The following is a 22500-nucleotide window of genomic DNA, read 5'->3' as shown; positions in this document are numbered from 1 at the left end:
ACCCTCAACCAAACCCTAACCCTATAGTAAGAACATGCTGTAAATTATATTAGTTACCTTACATAAATGAATGTGAACTAACAATGAACATTTACTTACATTTTAAATGTCAACTTTTAATAATACAAAACTGTTAACATTAGTTAAATGCAACAAACATGAACAAAAATGAACAGTGAATCGTACTTTAATTAAATAACATTATAATACGTATACTCTTCATTGCTAGTGCACGCATCAACTATTGTTAACAAATGAGACTTTTGTATAAAATCAACCCTTCATCATGGCAATATTAATAAATCAACATTACTAAGGAAATATTTATACGTTTTTCATTTTGGTACTTACTTTGGGCTTTGAGTGGTGAAGGAGAGCCGGAGATGAGGCTCTGATCTTCTCAATCCCAGCATGCATCAGTGTTGAAATCCCAGATCTCACGGAGAACTTCAAAGAGTTCCTCTGACGCCTCACGCTAAACTCACACTCAGACACGGGAGATCTGACAGAGATCACTGAAGACGACACCGACCGACCAGTTCATATAGAATATAGAAGATCTACCATAGACTTCTATTGGCAATAAAAAATCAAGATAAGTAAATATTGCAATGGTTTTAAATGCTTTATATTTGGCCAGTTTCACACCCGTCCCTCGTCTCACAACACACACACACACACACACACACACACGAAAAAGTCAAAGAAAACACACTGATCGAGTTCATTCACATGAATCACTGACTTCTGAACGCTTCACTCCACTTAGATGCTTCATCGTTTCAAAGTCTGTGCCATTTAACAGGCTCTAACATGTTTCAGTAAAAATAGAGTTAAATATTGTTACTTAGTACTATTTATTGTCCAACTGATGAATATAATTACATATTTTTCCGTTCAAAGAGTGTGGAAAACATGCCTCGATTATTTGAACTAAATTTTCTTCTAGCAACAATGAAAAGATGGAACATTTCAGAGCAAATCCAGAAATATTGGAGGTGTATATTATCATATATCATCAAAATATTTTTTTTAAAAGTCACATTTTGAATGCAAAAATGTGTTTGTTTAGTCTTTGTCAATGATTTGCTCCGAATTCCTTCTCATAGATCCAGCAGGAGATTTGGAATAAGGACACTAAAAGACTACATGAATTCAAATGCAATCATGCAAATTAATGTGCATTTTGAGAGTCCTTTACCAACAAATCAGCGGAATCATTTCCCCGATCTGCCTCCGTTTCAGCAGAAACGTCACCGTACACACACACACGTTTCTGACAGAACATTTCTCTGTTCAACTGGAGACGAAAAATCATATATAAGATTCTTGATCTGGAGGAGAAAACTGACCGTAGAAGACGACGCCAATGCTGGAATTACAACTCAAACTTGCATGAATGCATATAACTGATGAGTGAAATGTCACGTACAGCTGGAAGAGTGTGTGTTCAGGGCCTCAGACTTCGTCATCCTCCAAATGTGATGTTCTGTTTTTAGTGAGACTACAAAATGCAAAAGTAGAAGAATGACATTTCACCCAATACCTTAAAAATTAAACACTTTTTGCCGTCTTCACAGAACAGTGACATCATCTCTCGTGCTCGTCTTCCAGAGACAAACATCCGCTCTGATCCGAACCCTAGTGTGCGACCTTGCCGTCTACATAGGGATCTTCACTCGACCTTCACCAGAGACTGAACTGAAACGCTCATGCAATACTTTAATGAACACAAACAGTACACAGCACACACACACTGGCCTTCATTCATCACTTTCATGTGATAAATACATCTGGAGTAAATGGTGCATAAAACGGCCCTTCCCAAAAACTCCTCTCCAGATTTACAGATGCTTCGTTATCTTCAGATTTGATTTTTCCAATCATTTGTAAATAGGCTGCACAGCTAATCACAATTTGCATAATCTCACCCATGAATTACACATACATGCTTAGAATCAGGTTTTACCCTGTTGGGATGATGAAACCTGATGAAAAATGTCAGTCCAACTCCAAAGCACGACTCAGAGTTTGTTGAGGAGTGACCCTGAAGATGTGTTCTGGCTTTCAGATCAGAGCTCATGTTTCTGTCTCTGCCGTCATTACTCTAGCAACACAGAGCATCCAAAAACAAACCCTGAAGTAAATGTTGCTAACGACCATCACACATTCATCAGTGAGCAGCACGCTAATGATCAGTGGGCGGCTGCTAAACTCAATCCTCCTACAAGCGAAAGACGCCGTTGTTTGCCTCGCTCGCGTCATGCCAGAATCACTGCACGCGATCACAGCCGAACACATCTCTATTACACGCTTCATTATAGAGCGACAATCAGCGTGATCATGCTTCTTTTGAGTCTGTCGCTCATTCTCAGATGTACCAAACTATCTTTTACCGCCAAAACTGCTGCCATTTTGGTTTTTACACTGAAAATATTCAGTTCATTACAAAATGTATGAAAAATAGATCTACTTCCCTAATGTATGTCCAAATTTGTAAAACAGAATCATAGCCGAAGGACCTAATACTTCCGGCGAGATTCTGTGCACATCTGATGAACACTAATATCCCATGAGGCCACGGGAGAGGAGTCTGAACTGCAGTGAAGCGACAGTAGCCATAGAGACAGAGCGTATTTAGGCCACGCCCACACCCGGGGGGAAACCAATCAAAAAGTCTCCATTGACTTTGCATTGCGAGAGGCTGCCTCCTTGTCATTTCTTGCGCCTAAAAGCTGCTGTGTGACAAGGTGTACAGCAAACAAGCTAAGAAGAAATTAGTTTATTAATTTATTAGCTCTCGACCCCAAAAAACGCGTGTTTAGGCAGTTGACACAGAGCGTCACGTGTCTCATTACTCTGAGAACTAACGCACGCCCGCTGGAGGAGACCGTAATCGGCAACACAGGATAGTTTATCTTACAGAAATATAATATATAAAACTGACATTTGGATATTTGACTCACCAGTGACCAAATGTTTAACTTACTGCACACATGGTGTATTTTTAGTGCATACTGAGTGTCAGGATCCCACAATTTACCCATTCGTTCCAGCCTGTATCCACTTTTATGTCCTCAAACGCTATTTTTTTTGGGTCGACAGCTTATGAAAACGTATTTCTGGGTTTCTTAGCTTGTTTGCTGTACACCTTGTCACACAGCAGCTTTTAGACATTATTCTGTCTTTTGTTAGAAGCAAGAAATGACAAGGAGGCAGCCTCTCGCAATGCAAAGTCAATGGAGACCGCTGGACTGTTTCCCCCCCGGTGGGCGTGGTCTTCTGATTATGATGCGTTGCGCTCTGTCTCTATGGATGGACTTAAAAGTGTGCATAACCTTATACGCTCAGTTGAGGAGGATGCATCTATCCGATAAGAAGACATGCACAAACTATCATGGAAAATGAATAAATCCCTCGATGTGCAACCATAACTTTGTGACTTTGCCTGTGATTGGACAACTGGAGTAACCAGCGGACCAATGGCGTTGCAGCGTCTCTAATGTTGGTTTGGTGTTTCTGAAAGTGTGTGATCAGAATGATTTGGTGTAATTCCCTCCAGAAGCGTCTCACACACACCAGTGTGTTCCCGAACACCAGCATCCGAACGCTAGAGAACACGACAGCGTTTACCGTGTTTCGTCTGACGCTCTGAGACACTCGTTTATGACGGAGGGAAAACAGCCGACTGCAGAAACTTACAGTTTATTACTGATATTTAGTGCCAGTTTCCCAAGAAGTGACGATTTTGTTCTCTTGAACACGTGGGATGGAAACGCTACTTTATTCGCAAATGTTTTATGCGATATTCCAATTTTGCGCACAAGTTAAATTCACAACATTGGATGGAAACACAGCTAATGACAACATGGCATGTATTATACCCGAATTTCTTTGATTCATTTTAAATACTCTCAAAGTACATTTCCTATCAAACGCAGTACTTAGTATAAGATTGCAGACGCACCTCTAGTCTTGTTCAGTATTTTTGCTTGATTCCCAGTACAAGTATCCAAACATCCTTCAGAGAATATGTCTTACAATACAAACAAATACTAAATTTAGTCAACTTTATGCTTTAAACAAGACAATTTGCCAGCAAATTTCAACTGATATTCTCTGAAAACAAGTCTTATCCTTCACAGTGGCTATGTTTACAACTTCTGTTTCAACCGGACTGAATTCATTCAGATTCATAAATCCGAACGTAGTGTTTACATTTTTGACATGCGCACACTGCACGAATATACAGAGTTTCCTGCGGTTTGCGCATAATACTTATTCTCCTACATTGGTTCTTTATTTTTTTTAAACAGCAGATTTAATATTTATCCATTTCTGGTCATAATTTGGAGTAAATGCGCATATGAACCGTTGTGCTTATGTTTATCACGCAGTAAAATTTTCAATCCAATCAAGTGTTTACATGTTCTCTCGATCGGATTAGAGAATCATTAAGGGTCTGTTCACATGAAGGCTATTCAGTCCGACTGAGCCGTCAGTCCCATTGCTAACGGATTATTTGGTTGCATGTAAACGTAGCCAGTGTCTCACTTTTACTGGAATGCAAGACAAAAATGCCGAAGAAGAAAATGATTTTCGTAACCACAGTACAGAACAATGGCGGTAATTTCGACATGACACAACCGTGGCTTCATACATCAGCTTTCTGCGTTTGAGTGCGTCACATGCTACACGCCCAGTGTGTCCTAGAGTCCGCTACACGCTCCGGCTGGTGGGAGAGGAGAGTTCCTCAGTTGATGCTGCAGAACATTTTACAGTACGCTCCTCCATGTCTACTGCATCTCCTCTGAGGCGTCCAGTGTATGCCCTGAAGAAGAACGGAGTTTTGACTGGTTTATAATCAGATTTGTGTCAAAAAGTGGAGATGAGTCCAGAAAATACATCATACATCGTCCCATTCCTGGAGCAAAACGCGCATTTCATCTGTTCTTACGCCAACTAGAACCCACAGTCTGTCTACACGTCTTGGTCTCAGTCTCAGTTTCCTCACTTGTCGCGTCAGTCCAGGGGTTGAATCCGATTAAGCATCTCCCATCTTTATTCTGGACCACTAAACTCCCAGTGCTGTTGCACTTCTTGGCCAGCGGCGGCGCTAGAGAGTCGGGCGGGTGCAGAGACGTCAGAGAGAAGCTACTCAAGTTATCCGATAATTGTTCAGGATTACCAGCCGGACCAGGTCTAACTCTTGTATCCTCATCGGAGGGTTCTGTGGAGTCCCGTCGGATCACTGTGCAGTCACTGTGTCTGCTCCGAGTCCTCTGCCGCCCCCTGGTGGCCTGGAGGTTGAGCGCAGTCTGTGCAGCACGAGGTCTCTGAGTGCGTTCTGGAGGGGGAACGTGGGTTCTGCAGATTAAGGGACGCATCGGATCTCCTGGCGCGGAGAATCCCTCCTCTAGCGTGGTCTGTAGACTCCCTCTGGAACTGCCCGTGGCCAGTGACGAGTTACTGTGGGACGTCTGCAGCAACAAACAACAAAACAGTCACTGGAAGGAGAAGCAAACCACGATCAAAGCAAAGTAGGGGTGCAACGGGTCGCAGTTGATCGTGATCCGTACGGATCAGCTCCCCACGGTTCGGCACGCATGCCATTCGCGGAATAACTGCTAAATTGAACCATCATAGAGTGAAAGTTTATCATTTGGATGCGTTTTGTCTTGCCAACTTACACAACAATTTTAAACGTGGAAGAAGCAGCGAAAATCGAGACTCACACGTTATCTGTGTTCACAGAGAGAGAGAGAGACGGGGAGGGAGAGAGAGAGAGAGAGAGAGAGGGGGGGGGGGAGAGAGAGAGAGATGGGGAGAGAGAGAGAGAGACGGGGAGGGAGAGAGAGAGAGAGGGGGGGGGAGAGAGAGATGGGGAGAGAGAGAGAGAGACGGGGAGGGAGAGAGAGAGAGAGAGAGAGAGAGAGGGGGGGGGGGGGAGAGAGAGATGGGGAGAGAGAGAGAGAGACGGGGAGGGAGAGAGAGAGAGAGGGGGGGGGGAGAGAGATGGGGGGGGAGAGAGAGAGACGGGGAGGGAGAGAGAGAGAGAGGGGGGGGGGGAGAGAGATGGGGAGAGAGAGAGAGAGACGGGGAGGGAGAGAGAGAGAGAGAGAGAGAGAGAGAGAGAGAGAGAGAGAGAGAGAGAGAGAGAGAGAGAGAGAGAGAGAGAGAGAGAGAGAGAGAGAGAGAGGTGCGTTTTAGACAGCGCTCGAACACCGAACTGATTCATCTTTCACGTTTCCTTGCACTTGAACGGACACATACACACACTATGATCTCTAAACACTCGTCTCGGCGAGTGTTCTCTCGGTTCTGTCATTAATGAACAGTTGAGAAAGAAACCGGATGTTTGTCAGTTTATTTGGTCTTAAAGTGACAGCAGCCTAATATTCCTACAGTTATCTGTGTTATAATGTTAACAAAACATCAAAATACAGCTTTAACAAAGAAGAAACTTTAATTTCTATAGTGAACAAATAGTGTTATTTTAGGCTTAATTATTAATTTCTGCACCTGAATAATACTGTTAGACTTTGTAACTTTAGACTAACTTTAGAATAAATTTAGTATTCATCTCTGCTTGTAACTTGTGTATTTGTTCAAAAACCATGATTTTTGTGATCCGTTGCACCACTACAGCAAAGCGATAAACAAGTAAACGTATAGAACTGGTTGACGTCTGATTGCTGTGTTTTACTCATCCTACAGGGAGTCAAGCGTGCACCAGTCCACCCGGATATCAGGATTTCAAGGAGTTGATAGTGAGGTTTTGAGGAAAAACTAGTCATTGGATTTGAAAAAGTTTTCCAGTGCAGTGTCCTGAAATCTTTAAAAGACATTCTGAGAGTTTGAGCCAATTAGTAGCAAGAAAACTAGATATCCACAATCAGAATTAGTCTCTTCCAGTCAAAGGTCCATTGTCTATTGTCAATGGTGAAGGGATCAAGCGGTAACCTTCCGGTCTCTCTCTTGAATCCAACACTGAGTGATTAAACTGCAGTTCATCCACTGGCCACTAGAGGCCGGCTGCAGAAGAGACTCAATCCCATAAACCCCCATGTTAAAATGCCCAACTTTACAGCAGAAAAACACATGTTTACAGCCTGGTGCTAAAAGTGTTTTTGGTCTATAAAGCTAATTTTGCCCTTCATGACGACTGTGATATTTTATAACTGTTATATTTTTATAACTCATCCGTTTAAATTATATTAAGCCTTAAAGTTCTGCATAATTAAGGGCGTGGCCACTTGAGTGACAGGTGGATTGCCGCTGATGTCACTACTAGCCGTTGTCGGCTGTCATTTGTCTAGCGTCACGTGTAGGATTACAAATTTAAGAATATGTTTAAATGGGTGGTTCGGGATTTTTGACATCGGACCTCATTTTTAAGTCAGCCTGGCTGTTATTCATCAGTGGAGACATTTTAAAAAAAAAAAATATCCAGTCCTTATATTTGGATAGTTAGCCGATGCTAGGCTAGCGCGAGTCAAGGGTAGATGTTAGCCAGCCATTAAAAACCGTTTTACCCACTCCACAGTGCACCAAACGCAAATCAATTATAACACTAGACTATCGATGCAAATGTCCGTTGAGAGAATAATGTTAGAAATCAAACTTACCTTTCATCACATTGCATTAGTTATAATTTGTTCCCTGTAATCATAAGCCTTGTCTACAGCAGCAGCGGAGTGATATTGATTACCTAGGCAACCGAGTGAGCCGGTACACACATGTACTGCACACGCTGTAGTGCGCTTCTTTTCTGTGTTTACTTTTTGCCGCATTACCAACTGGAGCAAAGTAAAATTCCGCAGCTGCTGAGAAACTAGTTCCTTTGGGATCATTGAGATGAAAGGTAAGTTTGATTTCTAACATTATTCTCTCAACGTACATTTGCATCGATAGTCTAGTGTTATAATTGATTTGCGTTTGGTGCACTGTGGAGTGGGTAAAACGGTTTTTAATGGCTGGCTAACGCATCTACCATTGACTCGCGCTAGCCTAGCATCGGCTAACTATCCAAATATAAGGACTGGATATTTTTAAAAAAAAATGTCTCCACTGATGAATAACAACCAGGCTGACTTAAAAATGAGGTCCGATGTCAAAAATCCCGAACCACCCCTTTAAGATCTGCTGATTCTACATCCTTACATAACATCTGTTATGTGTGAGTGCTCTAATCTGTGTTTCATTGCAGTTTCCCTGGTAAATAATCTGCAATCAACCGGTTAATTGGTGTCACCTGACGGGAGCTCTCTCTCGTCGTGCAGCCAGCACTGTCTGCAGTCGCAGGGTTTTTGTCTCTACAGTCCCCTTTTTTTTTCTTATATTTAAATAAACTTTCTTTTGATTGGCAGATTTCTGTTTTTGTGTCCTTTATGTTGTAACACATCATGTGAAAACTAAGGTGAACTACACTGTGTTGGGCATTCAAGGTGAACATGATGGCATCGATTTACTGATTAGATTCAATAGAGTTTCCATTGAAGGGGTTTTGTCAGTATTTGATCTTCCTACTGAGAGTCAAACTATGTGTGAATGATTACATATTTTTGGTTCTTGTGACCATGTGATGTTTATACAGTTTTGGGGGTACCATTATCTTCAGTCGGGGGTAATTGCCTCTATTGTCTTTAGATGATTTGATTTAGTGGTCACCTCTAAGGCTGTGTAAGATCAATCACTTTCAAAGAACGTCAGCACATTCAAGGACTGCCCACTGAATGCCTATAAGATACCATGTAAAGTTCCCTTAGTCAGACTTGATGACCTTAGCTCCCGAAAGCTCGTGTCCTCAATAAAGAATCCTGCTGAAGATACAACCAAGTCTCCTGGTCTCCGCCTCTGAGTTTCCTGCACACGTCACCTCAGCTAATCCGCCTCGCTGCACATTTTCGTTTATCCGGGAGTGACGCTGCCAAGATGGCGACGGCCGGCTCCGCCCACTTCAGGGACGCTCTTAAGAAACACTACTGGTGACGTCACGCACACTACGCCCATATTTATTTACAGTCTATGGTAGGGATGCATAAAGCACAGGTTGTCAACGTGCCGAATTCCCCGTTTGAATGACTGGATTTTGCCCATAAGTGTACGACTGTTGGCGAGAATAAGCTGCAATTTAGACCACTGTAATGCTTGAAGTCTGACTGTCTACATGAGACCCCTTCATACTTATTTAGGCTTCTAGACACTTGACTGCAAGTCCTGGTTATGTTGAACGTGTGGCGTGTCTCACCTGTGAGCACATGACCCTGCTGTTGGCCCCCGGGGACCTCAGAGAAGCCCACGAGGCTGGAGAAGCGTGTCTGGAGCCGGGCGGGGCCGCTCCGGTGGCTGGGCTGCCCTGGGGGATCGCACCGGTGGTGGGGTGGAAGAACTCAGCTGGGAGATGGAAGAGAGGTGAAGACGTCCGGCTGTCTCCTCCAGGAACATCTGTCACACACATACACACACACACACACACACACACACACACACACACACACACACACACACACACACACACACGCACGCACGCACACACACACACACACACACACACACAACCATCAGCTGAACACAACAGCTGTTTCAGTTCAATTAACTGTGCAAAACTATACTTTTCAAAATGTGACTATTTGTGCAACATCATAACTGCTCTTTGATGGAGGTTCTTTAAAAAACAAAACAAAAGATTGTATAAAGTTTTCAGGAGTACTTTGATGTTGGCTTGAGAAAGACTAACCAGAAAGTTTGAAGTAGTTTTAATAGCTTCTAATGCCATGCAGTCTCAAACAGACAGATAAACAGAGTGTAAGGTGATGCTAGGGTGATATAGGTGGATGCAAACGTTTGTTTGGTCTGGTTGCAAGACGTTAACTAGGTTGTTCTAGGTTGCTGTTATAAGTTTGCAATATAGTTGCTGTGGTGTTGCTAAGGTTCTGACCATTTTCCAAGGTGTTGCTACGTGGTTGTTATGGTGTTGCAGGTGGTTGGAAAATGCTTACTAGGGTGCTGTCATTGCTAGGGTGTTCTGGGTGGTTGCAAAAGTGTTGCTGGTGGTTGCCTGATTTCCCAGGTGGTTGTTATGGAGTTGCTATGATGTTATGGGTGGTTGCTAGGGTGTTGCTATGGAGATGGTAGGGTGTTCTGGGTGGTTGCAAGGGTGTTTGCTCTGGTTGCAAGACGTTAACTAGGTTGTTGCTATGGTGTTGTAGGTGGTTGCTAGGGTGTTGCTATGGAGATGGTAGGGCGCTCTGGATGTTTGCAAGGGTTTTTGGTCTGGTTGCAAGACATTCACTAGGTTGTTGCCATGGTGTTGTAGGTGGTTGCAAGATGCTTACTAGGGTGCTGGCATTGCTAGGGTGTACAGGAAAAAGCTGGATGGATTAATGGAACATAACACAAGATGTATGTTAACTTGACACAACCTCATAAAGAGTAAGAACACATCTGATGTGAACAGCCCTGCAGAGAGCTGAGAGAACACACAGACCTCCGGTATGAGCTGGAGACCGGAGCCGATGACCTCCGACCTCACGCCTCACTTCCTGTTCCTGTCTTCCTCTTCCTGGGCTGGATCCCTCACTTCTGCTCACGACCTCTTTTGTGCTTAAGCCCCCGCTGCCCTCTTCCTCCTGCACACACACACACACACACACACACACACACACACACGTCTTTGGTTGCTGTGTCTCATCACTATTATCATGCTTTATCTCCAGTGTGACGCTGCATATTAGGACTGAATGAGATTTGAGAGAGAAAGTTTTTTCCCCCTATTAAAAACAAACACAAACACAAAAGGACATCAGTTGAGTGCAATCAAACTGAGTGCAGATTTAAAAAAAAGCAAAAGCTAATTAATTAGTTTTCCCGGGCACACTTGATAAAATTAAAAAGCCTTTATTTTTTCATGGCTATAAACAATAGATAAAGAGAGACTTCTCCCTTCAGGCCGAAACACAGAGGGGAGCCTCTTATCTTTTCTTATTGTCATGTAAAAAAAGGCTTTTAGAAGTCAATTATAAATATGGCAATGATAGATTTACAATTAGTGAAGTTTGAGTTATTATTATTATTTATACACTACTGGGGGTTTGGGGTCAGTAAGATTTTATTCAGCAAGGATGCATTAATTTATCAAAAGAGAAAGCAAAATAATTTATAATATTACAAAAGATTTCTAAATATTCATTGAAACACTGATAATAATCATAAATGTTTCTTAATCATCAAATCCTCATATTAGAGTGATTTATGAAGGATCATGTGACACTGAAGACTGGAGTAATGATGCTGAAATTCAGCTTTGATCACAGGAATAAATTACACTTTACTATTATATATTCACATAGAAAACAGATGATTTACACTGGAATAATATTTCACAAAATTACCTTTTTTTTTTTTTTCAAATAAATGCAGCCTTGGTGAAAATCTTAGACCTCAAACTTTTGAACACTATATTGTTCCAGTCATATATGTTTAAAACACCACAAGTGTGAAACGATGGCTTTTTACTGAAGTGAATTGTTCCTTTAAAGTGTTCAGTGCAAGTCTAGAGTCTCCACACGAGTCGAGTCTGACAGCAGAAACACAGATCGAGCGAGAACACACAGTCACAAACACACACTTGCACATATACTCGCATAATAACACTCGCACACACAGTCACACACACACACACACACACACACACACACATGTCTGGTTTACTATCTTTGTGGGGACTCTCCATAGACGTAATGGTTTTTATACAGTACAAACTGTATATTCTATCCCCTTACACTGCCCCTATCCCTAAACCTACCCATCACAGAAAACTTTCTGCATTTTTACATTTCCAAAAAAACTAATTCTGTATGATTTATAAGCTTGTTTACCCATGGGGACCTCAATTTAGGTCCCCACTGTAACACGAGTCCCCATGAGTCTGTGTGCATTCAGGTTGAAGTCCCCACCGGGATAGAAAAACAGGTACACACATACACACACACACACACACCTTACAGTCTCTGTCCAGTAGCTGGTACACACTGTGGTCCTCCAGGCTGATGTCAGTGAGAGCCGGTGATGAGGATTTATCCGACAGTTGCTCCGACATCAGAGACGTTTGTTCGACCTCTGCCAGCCGGATCTACAAAACACAGACACACACACAGTCACACACACACACACCACTGCAGGAAGCTGTCAAACTCTGATGCATGCAGGGATCAGAACCATCAAATGACCTACTGCACACACACACTCACACTCACTCACTCACTCACTCACTCACTCTCACTCACTCACTCACTCACTCACTCACACACACACACACACACACTCACACTCACTCACTCACTCACTCACTCACTCACTCACTCACTCACACACACAAACAGGCGCACATATCTTTGTGGGGACTCTCCATAGACGTAATGGTTTTTATACAGTACAAACTGTATATAATGTCCCCTTACACTAACCCTACCCCTAAACCTACCCATCACAGGAAACTTTCTGCATTTTTACATTTTCAAAAAAATATCTTTTAGTATGTTTATTAACCCATTTCCCTCATGGGGACCGCTGGCTGGTCCCCACAATGGAGGTGATCTCAGGTTTTACTATCCTTGTGGGGCCATTTGGTTCCCACAATGTAATATAAACAAACACACACACACACACACACACACACACACAGTGCAGTCCGTCACGGCAGGATTTGAAACGCTGCATGTTTTATCGTGACTGTAGGAGATTTCACACTTCATGCATAAATATTCAGCTGTGAATCCTCATGTTTTAGACGCATTTTCCATGTTTGTTTCATTTAGAATTACTCTTACATATAATATAATCAGCCACTCTGAGCAAGCGTGATCTTTCATAAGCTCGTGTTCTGCCTGTCTGTCATGAGGGATTCTGGTTCTGATTCCACTGAATGATTCATTAGCACAGCTTTAGGCGCTGATATACTCACTGCACAGCTATTCTTCATTCTTCACTGAGGGGTAAGAAGAAGAAGTTGGAAACCCCTTTGCAGTGATATACTGTTCACGAACATCCCGACTCGTTCACTGCTGAGAGCAACGGTTAGATGAATAATATGTGTGTTTATAAATAATCTATAAACCTACGCCAACACAGGAGAATACATCAATATGTTTCTATATATGCAAACTGTTCATTCATCGCGACTGTTCGGGCCAGCAGTCCAATCCCTTGCAAAAGTTAGTTACTCGTGCCGTAGAACGTTGTATCAGGGTATAAAAAACTCCACAGGACTCCAATGTCAAAGGATAACAAAAATGACCGTTTATTCAGGTCCCACAGTGAAATCTTCTTACAGGAGTAATAAAATAAATATTTCTTAAACCAAAACTAATGCTGTCTGATATTTCTAAGACAATGTAACGTCCATAGGCTACGGTAAGAAAACTATATCGCTCAGGTCCTATTTCACAGCTGGCTCCGAGCGTCCAAAGTCAGTTATAACGCTTCAACGGTATCGCGGGAAACCCAGCACAATTCTCTTAAAGGGGCGGTAGCCCTAAATTCAACATAAACCCTGAGCTAAACAGAAAATGTTTTTCATTGTTTCCAAATCACAAAAACAGCATTTATAATTCAAAATATATCAATGATCGTTTTCTGTAAACCTCCTTAACATTACTAAGAAACATAACTGAGAAATAATAATCTTTTAATAAAGTTATGTTCGACTACTATTAGCAATAAGCTATTAATGTAGTAATATAACCCTTATAAATCAAATATAAGGTTATTCCATATCCCAAATAGTATGTACAGTGTTTTGGCTCCTATATTCCGGCCCCTAATTTTTCTTATTTCAGAAACAATTACCTTACAAAACAACAAGGAGCCAACAAACTTAAACTAATAACTAATAACTGTCAAGTGTCTCTGTAGCTGTCTTCAGCACCGCCTCATGCAGCTTCTTGGAGAAGACAGACCTTGGTAATGGGTCTATCTAATGTGGTTGTCTTCGTCTTAATGCGGACCCGGCGCACGAGCCCGTGCGCGTCTGGAACCACCTCGATGATCTTACCTAGGACCCAGGAGTTGCGGGGCGCAGAATCATCGACGATCAAGACGATGTCCCCCTCAGCGAAGTTCCGGGAAGCACGAGTCCACTTCTGCCTTTCCTGTAACTGTGGGAGGTATTCTCTTGTCCATCGCTTCCAGAATATGTCGGCTATATACTGGACCTGTTTCCACCTCCTGCGGGCGTAGACATCCTCCTTCATAAAGAGGCCTGGTGGCAGAGAAGGCTTTGATTGAAGAAGCAAGAGGTGATTGGGGGTAAGAGCTTCCAGGTCTGATGGGTCATTAGAGGATTTGGTTATTGGTCGACTGTTGATGATGGCTTCTGCCTCACACAAGACGGTGTACAGGCCTTCCTCATCCAGAGTCTGAAGCCTTACAATGCTACTGAGGATCTTCCTGACCGACCGAATCATCCGTTCCCAGACGCCGCCATGGTGGGAACCAGTCGGGGGGTTGAATATCCACTGGATGCCCCTCTGACGCAGACTGCTTTCAATCTTGGAGACATTCCATTCCTCCATAGCTCTCCTTAGCTCCTTCTCCGCCCCCACAAAATTAGTCCCATTATCTGAACGAAGGATTTTCACTTGGCCTCGTCTTGCTAGAAATCGACGAAGAGCGTCAATGAAGGAGTCCGTGTCCAACGATGAAGCCACCTCCAGATGGACAGCACGGATAGCCAGGCAGGTGAAGATAACGCCCCACCTCTTTACTAAGCTTCTGCCCCGTTTGACTTCGAACGGACCGAAGTAGTCAACTCCAGTGTAGGTGAAAGGGGGTTCATCTGGAAGTACCCTGTCCTGGGGCAAATCCGCCATCTGCTGTTGTCCAGCTGCACCATGCGAGCGTCGACATGTCACACACCTTGATAGGACTCTTCTTATAGCTGAGTGAGCACCAGGAACCCAATACTTCAGTCGCAACTTGGACAGTACATGGTTGCGACCACTGTGACCCACGCACTCATGTATATCTCTGAGTATAAGCTCCGTCACATGGAAGTCCTTAGGTAGGATGACAGGGTGCTTCACCTCTTCAGGCATCGCTGATCTGCTGAGTCTTCCTCCTACTCTAAGGATTCCCTCCTGTAGTTTGGGTTTGAGCTTGTAGATGTGACTGCTCATCTTAACGTCTTCACCTTTCCGAAGTACAGAGATCTCCTTAGAGTACTTTCGCCGCTGACAGAAACGAATGATCTCAAGCTCCGCTTCCTTGAGGTTCTCCACAGTGAGGTTGGTCTTTGGAAGACTCTCCTTGAAGATCTTCATCTTTTTCTGGACCTCAGACAGTGGAAGTAACGCATTCATCTCCTCCCTCTTACGACACAGAGTCAGCAGCGTGCTTCTCAGCTTCAGCATCCAGCTGACTGCCTTCTTCAGACGATTCCAGGAGGAGTAATACTCAAGGAACCGCTGCACTGTGTCCAACTGCTCCTCGACTGCAGTAGTGTTAACCACGGCTTTCCTTACCTCTGGGTCCTCCGTGGTTAGATCCCCATGGTTGTCTGGGTTCTGTGGCCATTCCTCCTCTGGCTTTGTGAGAAAGTCCGGCCCCTTTATCCATGACTCATTGCGCAGGAAGGATCTCACGTCGAGTCCTCTTGACGCAATGTCAGCAGGATTCTTGGCTGTATTTACATATCGCCACTGTCTTACTTCTGACAGCTTCAAAATCATTTCCACTCGATTAGCGACGAAGGTGCGAAATCGAGCTGGTTCTATTTCCGATGTACTTGAGCACCGTGGTGCTGTCTGACCAGAACACCGATTCGTACAAGTGGAGTTCCATTTCTGACCTCAGGGCTTTGTCCATTCGCGCTGCCATGGTAGCTGCCGCTAGTTCCATGCGTGGGATGGTGAGGGGCTTGAGGGGTGCCACCCTGGCCTTTGCCATGACGAAGGCAACGTGAAGCTTGTTTTCTTCGTTCTCCTGCAGCAAGTAGCTCACCGTTCCGTAGCCTTCTTGGCTAGCATCTGCAAAGTGATGCAGCTGATTGAATATTACCTTGCCAAAGTCCCTGGGCTTGAAGCATCTAGACACTCCAAAATCCTTCAGCAAGTGAAGATCCTCCAACCAGCTGTTCCATTCTTTAGCGAGGTGCTCTGGAATGTCATCGTCCCATCCCAGCTTGAGTCGGCAGAGCTCCTGGAGGATTAGCTTTGCTGTCAAGACCACCGGTGCTAGAATACCCAGCGGGTCGTAGATAGAGCCAACTACGGAGAGAATGCCTCTTCTTGTGGGTGGCCTCTCTTGGATGATGATCCTAAATTTGAAGTTGTCGCTCTCAATACACCATCGGACCCCCAATGCTCGTTCGACAGGTAGCATATCCAAGTCAAGATTGAGGTCTCTTAGTTCTTCCGCTCTCTCCTCCACAGGGATTGCAGACAGCACGGCTCTGCTGTTACTCACCCACTTTGTAAGGCGGAATCCTCCTGAATGAAGGATGGCCCTCAAGTCGCTGTACATAGATACTGCTTCCTCTTCTGAGCAGACAGACTTGAGGCAGTCGTCAACATAGAAGTTGCGTAGTACTGTGTCAACACTTGCAGCATTGTACTGACCTCTGCTGTCGTGTGCACACTTCTGTAGGGCAAACGTGGCACAACTCGGAGATGAGGTGGCACCGAATATGTGCACTCTCATTCGGTACTCTGCGATGTCTTGTCTGATGTCACCAGAGGGCCACCAGAGAAACCGCAGAAGGTCAGCATCTTCAGCCGGAACCCGTACCTGGTGGAACATGGCTTCCACATCTGCCATTACAGCCACAACCTCCTGCCGAAACCTTGTGATGACACCAAGCAGAGTACTCGTCAGATCCGGCCCCTGTAGAAGCTGATCATTCAATGTGGTGCCTTGGAAGGATGCCCCACAATCGAACACCACTCGGATCTTCAGCTTTTTAGCATGATATACGCCATGATGTGGCAAGTACCACACCTTTCCATCACTACGGCTGATCTCTTCATTGGGAACCTTGACAGCGTAATCCTTCACGATCCAGTCTTCCACAAACGCAGAGTATTCAGCATGGAACTGAGGATTCTTTGTGAACTTCTTCTTTAAGTTGAGAGCTCGCTGTTCAGCTACTTTCCTGTTGTTTGGCATCTTGAAAGCTGTGTTCCTCAGTGGTAAACCGATGCTGTAGTGACCCTCTATAAGTTTTGCTGACTGCGAGACCATTTCCAGAAACTGGATGTCTTCCCTTGACATCTCTACACGGTCGTTTTGACACTCTGGAAAGTCGATCTTGAACTGTTGATGGTTCCACAGCTCATCTAGCGTAGCCACTGATATGCGATTGGAAGTGACCTTTATGAGTCCACTGGTCGTGTCATGGCTGTTAACTCCACGGAGAGGACCATTGACAATCCAGCCCAGTCGTGTTTTTACCGCGTATGGCCCATCTTCCACGCTGGGTATCACCTGCCACGGCTCCATGGCCTTGGGTACGTCAGTCCCGATGAGAAGATCTACCTCTGCCTGAATCTTTGGGATCTTCACTTGACTGAGATGAGGCCACTTGTCTACTTCCTCCTGCAGAGGGATGTTCTGTTCACGTGCCGGAATCACCCTCTGAGAATAGATGTTGGGCAACTCCAGGAAGCTGTTGCCATCCATGCCGCTGACTTCCAGACCAGAAACCACTTGGCTGCTCACCAGCCGCTCGCCTCCCATGGTCTTCAGCAGAATACTTGTTTTCCTCCCTGTGACATTAAGTGAGGCCATTAACTTCTCTGTGCAGAAGGTGACATTGCTGCCTGGGTCGAGAAACGCATAAGTAGTCACAATATTATTACCTTTCTTGGCCTTGACATGTACTGGAACGATCGCCAGAACACTATTAACATTGTCGGCCCCAGTAGCTTTGCAGGTCCTCATCTCTGCATTGATGCATCCACTTACTACTGAACTGGATTCTCCATCTGCTCGTTCCACCTTGTGCTTTGTGTTTTTGGACGTGTCAGTCAATGGCTCCTTCTGCCTTGCTTCATCAGTAGCATCCTTATTCTTCTTATGGAGAACTGTCGGGTGAGTAAGCTGGCACACCTGGCAGGCCATCTTCTCACCGCAGGCCTTGCTCATGTGTCCTTGTTTCAGGCAACTGAAGCATAGTCCTTTACTCTTAAGAAAGTCGATCTTCTCCTTGTGAAGAGACCTTTTCATCCTTTTGCAGTGTTCCAAGGTGTGCTGTTCTCCTTGGCAGAAGAGACAAGGGGTCGAGAAAGCACACAGTGATTCTCCCTTGGGCTTTAAATTAGTCTCTGCCGGATTCTTGACTGCTGTGGCTGCAGTAGTGAAGCTTCTCTGAGCACCACTCGTTCTGGCTGATTTCTCTGGCTTGTGAGCCTTTACATGGCTCTTGTTTCCATCCTTAATGTCGCCGAAGAGTGGGTGGAGGGCTTCTTCCGCTTGCTGAATCACAAAGCCGACAAGGTCCCTGAATTTAGCGCTGCGTTGCTCCTTCTCTAGGAGAGCACATGCTTTGCTTCTCCACCTCTCCCTCTGCTTGTATGGAAGCTTGGCAGCAATAGCTCGCATATTGGACACACTGTCAAGCTCTTGCATGTACTCTACATCCGACATTGCGTTGAGGCATCCTGTGAGGTAAAGACCAAAGGAGTGAAGTGCTTCTCCGTCATCTGACTTGATTGTCGGCCAGGCCAGTGCTTTGTCGATGTACGCCATTGAAATCTTATATCCATTACCAAAGTGCTCCTTTAATAGCCTCTTGGCTTCACGATAGCCAGCTTGATGTTCCATGTGAAAACAACTTCGTATAAGCTCTCTCGGCTGCCCGTCCGTGTACTGCTCCATGTAGTACAGCCGGTCCCTGTCACTATCCGTCTTATCCTCTACTCCATGTTCAAAGGCCCTGATGAATAGCCTGTATTCCATAGGGTCCCCCTTGAATATTGGAATCTTCTGAGGTGGCAGGGTAGTGAGGTTCTGTTGTTTCATTAGGAAGTCAATAATGGATAATGGCGAAGATTCTTGTAGCAAAGTCTCCTGTTCCGTCCTCACATCCCTAGTAGGGGCTCCATGGCTACCTCTGCGAGCAGGTTCTATTCTGACTTCTGCTTGGGGAGTAGTCGTAGCTTGCCTAGGAGCTTGTGGTACCGTGTGCTTTGCCTTCTCTATGTAAGAGTTCATACCATCTTGCTGGCTAACTCTAGACCAGGCTCTGATACCTTCAAACTCCTCTAGTACTCTGCACTTAGCATCGGAGGCGGCAAGCGCGATCTGCATTTGCAACTCCTCTCTCTCAGCTTTTATCTTAGCTTCCTGTTCATCAAGTAGTTGTTTTTGTTTTAGAGTGAAAGCTCGAGCTTGTAGCTCAGCTCTCTCTAATTCAGCCTTCAGACGGGCCGCTGATGCAGAGGATGCTTTGGAATATATTGAGGATGGTGCTTTAGACCCTTTCCTTGACTTTCTCGAAGCAATAGACACTGATGCACTATCTTCAGGAGAAATCTCCTCATTCGTCTTTTTAGCCTCGGCTATGCGCTGATGCACATCTTTTATCCATTTCTCAGCCTTAGTAGCAAAGTTATGAAACATATCGGCCTTCGGCTTAAACCATCCTTCCTGATCTGCATTCTTTTCTGATGTTTCATCCAGTAACACTTTGACTGATGTATTTAGTTCACAAAACTCTCCAAACAGTTTATTGAACTCTACTGTTAACATTTTCTCTACAGCTGGCAGGTTACTGTCGTCACCTTCATCCATTGACTCAGATATCTGCTTCATTTTGCTGGTTAGCTGACCTAGCTTGTTTTTCCTTTTATTAATGGCATGACGGACTTTTTCTTCATAAGCCTTGGCTGTGACTTTAACCTGTCTAGCTTCAGTAGGTTCAGGTTGTGGGGTTGAATAGTCTGCTTGGCTCATCTTGATGAATTTAAGTTACAGTGAGAACCAAAAAATCAATTTGCCTATTTGCCTGGTGAAGACGTTTCTCTATCACTCTCACAAGAGGCTGTCAGTGCTATAAATTGTAGCTAAAGTTGCACCAACTTAGCTAATTAGCAACAAGCATGTTAAATTTTGAGTCTCCACTCAACAGAAAAAGCACAAATAGCATCCACATTCTCTTTTCTTCAGTACTCACTGCCCACCAATCTGCTTCTTTTCCTTCCTTGCAGAGCTCCAGCAGTTCGTGATTCTTGAATCCTTTTTCCTCCTAGAGCACAGTTTTCTTACTATGTTCGGGCCAGCAGTCCAATCCCTTGCAAAAGTTAGTTACTCGTGCCGTAGAACGTTGTATCAGGGTATAAAAAACTCCACAGGACTCCAATGTCAAAGGATAACAAAAATGACCGTTTATTCAGGTCCCACAGTGAAATCTTCTTACAGGAGTAATAAAATAAATATTTCTTAAACCAAAACTAATGCTGTCTGATATTTCTAAGACAATGTAACGTCCATAGGCTACGGTAAGAAAACTATATCGCTCAGGTCCTATTTCACAGCTGGCTCCGAGCGTCCAAAGTCAGTTATAACGCTTCAACGGTATCGCGGGAAACCCAGCACAATTCTCTTAAAGGGGCGGTAGCCCTAAATTCAACATAAACCCTGAGCTAAACAGAAAATGTTTTTCATTGTTTCCAAATCACAAAAACAGCATTTATAATTCAAAATATATCAATGATCGTTTTCTGTAAACCTCCTTAACATTACTAAGAAACATAACTGAGAAATAATAATCTTTTAATAAAGTTATGTTCGACTACTATTAGCAATAAGCTATTAATGTAGTAATATAACCCTTATAAATCAAATATAAGGTTATTCCATATCCCAAATAGTATGTACAGTGTTTTGGCTCCTATAGCGACTTCAAAATAAAAGTCTAAACCCTCATGATCGGTGGGCATGTTATTGTTCAAGAAATTACAGTGACTGTAACATTTCTATAGTAAAGAAGAGGCCAAATATTAAAGAGATGATCTTCTGTGGGTCTGTCATTAACGAAGTGGAAAGAGCAAACGTACGGATATTTTGGCGGTTTCTCACAAATGTGTTAGCCTGGCTCCGCCCTCCTACGCACTTCCGCTCAATTTCCATTTTCCTTCAGTACGTCGTCTGGGATTGCGGTATATTCGTGGGTTTTCTACGGCCAATTTTTACCTGTCCAATCAGCGAACAGAGGGAGTGGCTGAGAACGACGACGTTGAAGTCGTGCGCTAGTTTGAGTTGTAGTTCAGTAATGGCGGCGGAGAAAGAGGCGAGCGAAGCCATTCGGTCCGTTGTGGCAACGCTGCCGAATATCCAGAAGTTAAAGCCGGAGCAAGAACAATCTTTGCTGAGTTTTGTTGGTGGCCATGATGTTGTGGCCCTCATCCCCACGGGGTTCGGGAAAAGATTGATTTTGACATACGTCATGACTAAACGTTAGCGATTGGTTATGGCTGATCCAGAGTGGCTCTGGGCAGATCCAATAGTTTTAATCTTCAACAGAAAACCCGCCTTCAAGGAAGTTAACGCTTGTCAATGAAATATATGAGAGTCTGGTTGGACCAGGCTACACATGTGTCACTCAAATACACACAAGAGAAATACATAAATGGGGCAAGGGGTCGAGGTTCAGCGGGGTCTGTGACGGGAGAGAGAATCGGGAGACAAGTGCGGCGTAAGTGGGTCAAAGTGCAAACACCTGTGTCTTGTTTCAGTAATTGGCATGAAGAGACAGTAAAAGCCACCTGGGAGATGAGAGCGGCAGAGAGGGACTGACTGAGACTCGGAAGCAGCCAGTGTGGGAGAAGCTCTGGAGACTGGTTAACTCAAAAGGCTGAGTTAGCTCAAAGGCTGAGTTAGCTCGAAGGCTGAGTTAGCTCAAAGACTGAGTTAGCTCAAAGGCTGAGTTAGCTCGAAGGCTGAGTTAGCTCGAAGGCTGAGTTAGCTCAAAGGCTGAGTTAGCTCAAAGGCTGAGTTAGCTCAAAGACTGAGTTAGCTCAAAGACTGAGTTAGCTCGAAGGCTGAGTTCGCTCGAAGGCTGTTCGCTCGAAGGCTGAGTTCGCTCGAAGGCTGAGTTCGCTCGAAGGCTGAGTTAGCTCGAAGGCTGCGTTAGCTCGAAGGCTGAGTTAGCTCGAAGGCTGCGTTAGCTCGAAGGCTGAGTTAGCTCGAAGGCTGAGTTAGCTCAAAGGCTGAGTTAGCTCGAAGGCTGCGTTAGCTCGAAGGCTGAGTTAGCTCGAAGGCTGAGTTAGCTCGAAGGCTGAGTTAGCTCGAAGGCTGAGTTAGCTCGAAGGCTGCGTTAGCTCGAAGGCTGAGTTAGCTCAAAGGCTGAGTTAGCTCGAAGGCTGAGTTAGCTCGAAGGCTGAGTTAGCTCGAAGGCTGAGTTCGCTCGAAGGCTGAGTTCGCTCGAAGACTGCGTTAGCTCGAAGGCTGCGTTAGCTCGAAGGCTGAGTTAGCTCAAAGGCTGAGTTAGCTCAAAGACTGAGT

At 44.4% G+C, this 22500-nt stretch overlaps 1 protein-coding gene across 1 annotated transcript in view; it reads right to left on the bottom strand.

The window, feature by feature from the left end:
- Positions 1 to 3758: 3758 nt before the first annotated feature.
- cacna1ib (calcium voltage-gated channel subunit alpha1 Ib) overlaps positions 3759 to 22500 on the bottom strand; it is a 110984-nt gene continuing 92242 nt past the window's right edge. Inside the window, exons 33-36 of the mRNA XM_081380547.1 lie at positions 12002 to 12133; positions 10490 to 10631; positions 9251 to 9447; positions 3759 to 5480 (exon numbers count right to left, since the gene is read on the bottom strand). Of these exons, the coding sequence (XP_081236673.1) occupies positions 4944 to 5480; positions 9251 to 9447; positions 10490 to 10631; positions 12002 to 12133 (1008 nt within the window). The 3' untranslated portion in view covers positions 3759 to 4943. The remainder of the gene's footprint in view (positions 5481 to 9250; positions 9448 to 10489; positions 10632 to 12001; positions 12134 to 22500) is intronic.

Source organism: Scardinius erythrophthalmus, assembly GCF_964197995.2.
Source record: "Scardinius erythrophthalmus genome assembly, chromosome: 12".
In the NCBI taxonomy this organism is placed as follows: domain Eukaryota; kingdom Metazoa; phylum Chordata; class Actinopteri; order Cypriniformes; family Leuciscidae; genus Scardinius; species Scardinius erythrophthalmus.
This window is presented reverse-complemented; position numbering and strand designations above follow the sequence as displayed.